Raw genomic sequence first — 7,095 nt, forward strand, 5'->3', positions numbered from 1 at the left:
TATATGTAGTAATTAAGCAATCGTTATTATATGTAGAAACGTAATCATTAGTAAGGGAATGTGGTATCATTCAACCGACAAAAGGTATGTATTTTCTACTTTTAAAACTCAGGCATATTAACATGTATTAATACTGACAAGGTCTTGTGCCAGATCAACGACCAATTTCCAACACTATTTTGAAACATTTAAGATAACGGACTGGGTGAGCTCTGCGATGAGGGGCCCCCAAAATTCTCAATTTCCCTAGCAAACGGTTTATGCACGTAAAGTAGTGGCAGTATATCCTAATCCAGATTGGACGTGCGAACTTTTCATATCAAAGCCAGGTGATTTTTTGGTTTACAAATTCTAATCACTTTATTTAATATTTTAACATTCTTAAGGCGAAAAGAACATACTTTAATGAACTATGTAAATCGTTAACCAACTAAAGCATTACCGAATGAAACATTGGGAAAGGATTTTAAACTAAATTTTTGTTTTTTTAGACTACATTAATCAGAAACATGTGTTTAAGAACTTTTTTTGAAATTTTTTAATTACATCTCCTGAAGAAGGGATAAAGCGAATGGTTCACCAGACATCGCAGTTCAGATAATTATTACGTACGTTCGTCACGACCAATTTCCCCTAAAAATACATTGTCTTGATAGATATGTGTTCTGATGACTTATCAGTCACCTAATACAGAATAGAATAGAATATATTTATTTCCTCAAAATAAAATAAACATTTACAAGTTATTCATTTTTACATAGAAAAATTCAAAACTAAAACTAAAACTCAAATGTCTTGTTGCCAGGTTTTTTAGGCTACATAAGTCCTACTTAAAAATAAACTTAAATTCAATTAAACGCCAGTTTAATTTATAGTTTTAAAACAAAATAAGAATATGATATTAATATATATATGAGGAAATAATAGGGCCTCCAAGGCTAAGCCTGTTTGGAGGTTCCATCAATGTATTTTTACAAATGGTTTATCCAGCTTCAGAATTACAAAAACATAAAATTCAACTTCTCACTCATAAACAATCAAAACAAAACACGCATCTATTTAATATGGTTAAATTGTGCCATATAATGTAAAATAAAATAACTCCTTGTAAAATATACATTCACACACATATCCATATAAACATACATACACACATACATACATATATATACATAACAATAAAATAATATTAATACAGCTACTACGAATATTGAAATATAAGAAATCGAACAATTAAATAACAATACCCTGCTGCAATTTTTGCTACTACAACTTTAATTTATTCATCCAGGAATCTCTAGCAGTGTTTTAATCTCTTTTATACTAAATAGCCAATTTTTAAGTCTTTTTACGAATATATTTACATTTTTAGAAGTTTTAATACTCTCCGGTAATTTATTATAAATCCTAGGGGCAACGAAAATATAGGATTTCGTAAAAAAGGTTGTACAAGGTTTTGGGACAAAAAATGCATTCCTATTCCTAAGTCTATGCTTGTATGTATTATTATCTCGAGGCATGCTACCATTCTTTTTATAGAAAAGTTTCATTACATTGTAGACAAACAAGTACTGCAATGGAAGTATTTTTAAATGTTCAAAAAGAGGACGTGAAAACTCAGTTCTATTTTTAAAGGATATTAATCTTATGAAATGTTTTTGCAGAATGTATAATGGCTTAATGTTTGAAAAATATGTCCCTCCCCAAAAAACTATTCCATATTCTAATCTACTTTGGACCAAAGCAAAATATAACATTCGTAACAATGTTTCATTACACATTTCTCGTAAAAAATAAAAGTATCTCAAAATATTGTTTTAAATTGTTTTTTAATTTATTGATATGAATTTTCCAGTTTATTCTTTCGTCAAGATGAATTCCTAAATACTTAATGTATTCCGCTCTTTCCACAACAGCACATTTACCCGTCCCACAAACTCCCTGGTAAATAAGACAGTTAGCACACTTATATTCCAGATTAATATCAAAAATAATGTTCTTCTTTACATTAAAATTTACGTACTTGGTTTTCTCTGCACTTAATAGCATATTATTATTGGTAAACCACCATTGAATTGCCTTAAGATCGTTTTGCATTGACGATTGAACCAGATCCCAACTTCTACCAACATAGCAAAGGGCAGTGTCATCGGCAAATGATGTAACTTTTCCTTGAAATCTGGCATTACATAGATCATTTATATAAATTATGAAAAGGGTTGCTCCCAGAACAGAGCCCTGAGGAACCCCTTGCTTTATTATACCCATTTCACTGATGTACGAATTTATTTTAACACACTGTTTTCTTTCTAGTAAATAACTCCTAAACCATTTAAGACTAACACCCCTTATTCCACTTTTATACAATTTGTCTAACAGAATACCATGATCAACAGTGTCGAAAGCCTTTCTTATATCTAAAAACAACCCACTGACACATTTGTTTTCATTGATTCCATTATAGATATCAGTTATAAAATTTGACACAGCACTTTCAGTATTCATCCCTTCCCTGAAACCAAATTGATTCATGCTAAAGAAATTGTTGTTTTCTAAAAACTTAACCAATCTTTGCTTCATAATCTTTTCATATACTTTAGAAAAACATGAAAGCAAAGATATAGGCCTGAAGTTACTGCATTTTTTATTCGAGCCTGTTTTGTATATGGGTATGACTACTGCAGTTTTCAGACGCTCAGGAAAAAACCCCAGTCTGAAAACTTAAATTAATTAAATAAGTTAGAATTTTTAATATATTACAATAAACCTGTTTTAATAAAAAAGAACTAATTCCATCCATTCCTGGAGCTGTATTATTTTTTAGAGATTTTATTACACTTTCAACATTCTGTGGTAAGACGGGATAGATAAATATTGAACTCAGTTGATTGGTTACCGGAAAGTAGTCTTTCAATATCAGCGAAGAGAACCCAATAGGCGGAGTATTGCCTAAATCGAGATTGTCTACTATATTGAGAAAATAAGAATTAAATTCGTTTGCCACTATTCTACAGTCTTGTTCAATCCTATCGCCCACCTCTAAACACACTATCCTATTATTTTCTTTCTTTTGTCCAGTCACTTCATTAACAATATTCCAAGTAGCTCTAGAATTACCCTTACATTTATCAAATTTATTAAAATAATATTCGTTTTTTACTTTTCTAATTTCCTTTTGCAAATCATTCCTAAATCTTAAGTAATATTTATTTAATTTTTCGTTACTCGGGTGTCTTTTTAAAATTTTAAAAAGTAAATTCCTTCTCTTTATTTTGAAGCAGAGTGATTCATTTATCCAAGGCTTAAGTTTCTTATTCTTAGTTTGATTCTGTATAGGGATTTTACATTGAGAAATAAAACAAACGAAAGTGTGAAAGAAACAATCGAAAGCAGATGACGCATCCGACTGGCGATACACATCAGCCCAGTCCGCACAGACCAACAGACGATTGAGCTTATCGTAATCAGTTCTATAAGCCTGGGCGGGGGCGGGTGAGGCAGGGCCACCGCCACCGTCCCTAGCCTCACACACTCCCACACACACGCGTACTAAAGAGTGGTCAGTTATGCCTGCATGCTCCACGTCTGCCTCCACAGACATCATGTCTACACGTGAAACCCTCGCAAAGACATGATCGATGCATGTTGCTGTATCTGCTGTTATTCTCGTTGGATCATTTAACAGACATTCAAAACCATTTACCGCCATTACCATTTTATAACTGTCTGTTGCAACTGTGTTCTCTAAAATATTAATATTTAAATCCCCTACAATTAACATGTTCTTAGTTTTACTACAATCCCTAAAATAATATGTTAAATCAGTAATAAAAGAGTCCACTGATAAAAATTGCAATCTATATAGCGCTAAAATATGGATATCTGTATTGAAGTGTGTTATAACTATACCTACTGCATCAGCTGACGTGAAATGCACCTCAGTTGTATTGAAACTTATGCCATTCTTTACATAAATAACTACACCACCCGCTCTATAATCATTATTGCATTTCGCTATCATTGTAAAGTCAGGAATTTCGTATAAATTTATTTCATTAGAATTTATCCATATTTCAGATAGTATAATTATATCCGGTATGTTACCTTTAGCAATCAAGTCTACAATGAATAGGTCAAAATTTTTCCTTATACTTCTAATGTTTTGATGAATTATATTATAATACTTAATAACGTTAGTTTAAAATATTTAAAAAATAGTAATGAGTAAATTAATATTTCCCAATGGCAGTATTATAGAATATTTCAGATATTTGTGTTTTGAAAAGAGATTAACTAATATAAGAATATTTTCATATGCATTCACATACACACACGGATAAATATAAATATTTATAATTATCTGTCTGTTTCAAAATTACTACGGTGTATTATGTTTATACATCTGAGCACTAATGGACACTATTTTAACATGATAATTAAGCTGTATTAAGATTAATAATGCAATTTTTAATACTATCTAAAACCTATCCAAGTCCGCCTGGCAAGTCACCTGAAACACTGGCGCCTTCTCTTCCTTTCTGAGAAAAATTTTTCCACCTCGAACCCAGAGATACTTGAAGCTCTTTTCTTTCTTGACTTGTCGCGCCGCCGCTAGCAGACGCCTTCTCGCCTGTGATAGAGCCTCATTTATATAAATGGGCTGATCCATGCTGAGGTTCATGTGTCTGGTGGAGAAGTTGCTCTTGACACGGCGCTTCCTCAGCAGTTCCTCTTTGTCCAGACGTCGAACGAATTTGACCACAATTCCTGGTTGCGGACTGTTCGGGCCAGGTCTCCTTCCCAAGCGATGACAGTTGTCAATCATCGAGTCCGTGATCTCCAAGTCGAGCGCCTTTCCAACTTCCTTTACGACCGCCACTACGTCTTCGTTCTTCTGTTGAGGGATGCCATGTATCTCCACAGAATTGACTCTAGAGTATTGTTCCAAGTCGTCAATACGCATCTCCAGACTGCTCACTTTCTCTCGAAGGCTTCTGTTTTCCGCAGCCAGCTCGTCAATCATCCTGAGGCACTTTTCAAGGGAAGCAGTTTGCTCTTTGACAGCTTTCGTGTTGTCTTCCAGTTTATCACTCAAAGCTTCATATGATGTATTAACATTTTTTTCAGCTTGTTTTTGATTTTCAAAAATTTCCGTCACCTTTTTCATTACATCTTCCAGTGTAAGTTTTCCTTCCGTCATTTCAGAGTCGAATCTCATGCTCTTACGTCTCGTCTGAGCACAAGCCTGACACCTCCACACCAAGCCATCGACCGATATACATTCGATGTCCGCTTTACTCATCCGGAGACAACTGCCGTGAAATTCCTTCTCACAATCACGACACTGTAACTTTACTTGCTTTGAAGTTATTGACTTTAGACATACTTCACAGCTTGACATCTCTAATAGTCGAATATATCGAACTGCAGTGAAAATATATATTTGCGAAAATAAAACTCCGGCAAAATGTTTACTTTTTATATCTGGCACGCACTTATGGACGCGAAATTAATACTCGCGAGCGAGACCGGAGCGTTATCTACTAGATCCGTCTTATCTGAGTGCTGGCTCATCACTGAAGACGGTATGATAACAGTAATCATACAGTATTACTGTTATCATTATAGAACATACTAGAGTTCCCTTTCACTGTTTTATTGCTAACGGGTTTAATGTAAGTTTTTAACCTAGAATTAGAACTATTGATTTTATCATATTCCAAAGTGACATATATCCCTGACTACAAGAAGAAACTCAAGTCATAACCACATATACTTAAAAGATGTATGGACAAGAGAACAAATGTTGGACATAATTAAACTAAATTTAAAAATTAAATAAAAAATCCTACAAAAAAATTTCTCCTTGTTCATACAACACTTTAACCTACAGTATAGAGGTAAATTTTAAAAGAAAATTAAAAAATCATGAAATTATAGCAAATTTATATCTGAATTTGTGACAGAACAGCATTTCATTAGTATATAAAAAATGTGTGATATTAATTACTAAATATTATTATTTATATTTTCTACAGGGAAAATTTTTCTTCGGTGTTTTAATTATTTTTACAATTATTGAACCGCAGCTAAGTTGCCAATCACTGTTGGCCAAAATAAATAGGCCAAATTCCATACTCTATATTTGGGTTGTTTTATTTCAATTATCATCTCATTTAGATCTAGCGCTGGTGCTAGAACGATGTAGTTGCTGTGTACCGTGTATAGTTGCAGTTAAATAGTGTAATATCATCTTATAAACCAAACTAAATCAATATCAAGGAACACTTAACAATGTATAAGATTTTAGATTACTAAATTTTAAATTTAAGTATTAGATAAAAAATAAAATTATTTATGTTTAAATCTATTTAGTTTTCTAGTAATTAAATAATATTTAAATGTAAGGAAGATTAAAATCAGTTCTGAAACACGTAATAAAAACTATAATCGATTTCTTACGAAGATTGTTAATCTGTTCATGCACGTAAAGAAATATTATCTTCTGTTGTATTTTTTGACTGATAAACGATGAATTAACAATAAACAGCTCTATATGCGTCATTTTCTCTGAATGCAATATTGGGTTATTGGAATCATACTCGTATATTACCAAGCAGTCATATTACCTAACTCAGCACGATGTGTTCCAAAACAACCTCAGTGCTCATAGGAGATTATTTATATCAATCATTTTCTTCATTTTGGAATTCTGACAAAATGTTTATTTTAAGTGAATCATGAGTTCTCCCAAAAACTGGAACGGTAAATTTCAATTATATTAACGTAAAGCCCTTAAACCTTTACACAGGAAAACTGGTGTTAACTGGTTAAACTGTATTCGCAACTATATTATTTTATTATTATTATGTTTCCATATCTAGATGTTCTTATGGTTTTGATATATTAGATTAACTTAGAAAGAACCTAATTAGAATGTACAAGGTAAATATGGTCTGTGTACCAAAAGCTGTACTAGTTAGTATAAGGACTGGAACAGTGGTACACAAGACAAGCCTACCGACGATAAATCAGAGCTGCTTCTGGGATTTGGTGGCTCAGAGTTTATCAATTTCAACGAAACCCAATTTCAAC

The 7,095-nt window shown here is 32.5% G+C and overlaps 1 protein-coding gene across 1 annotated transcript; it reads right to left on the reverse strand.

Annotated features, from left to right (window-relative positions):
• Nucleotides 1-4,477: 4,477 nt before the first annotated feature.
• On the reverse strand, nt 4,478-5,302 carry LOC124373473. The gene has a single exon (XM_046831845.1). It carries the CDS (start codon nt 5,300-5,302, stop codon nt 4,478-4,480), a length of 825 nt encoding a protein of 274 aa, XP_046687801.1.
• Between the last annotated feature and the right edge of the window lie 1,793 nt (nt 5,303-7,095).

Source organism: Homalodisca vitripennis, unplaced genomic scaffold, assembly GCF_021130785.1.
Source record: "Homalodisca vitripennis isolate AUS2020 unplaced genomic scaffold, UT_GWSS_2.1 ScUCBcl_5674;HRSCAF=12517, whole genome shotgun sequence".
Lineage (NCBI taxonomy): Eukaryota > Metazoa > Arthropoda > Insecta > Hemiptera > Cicadellidae > Homalodisca > Homalodisca vitripennis.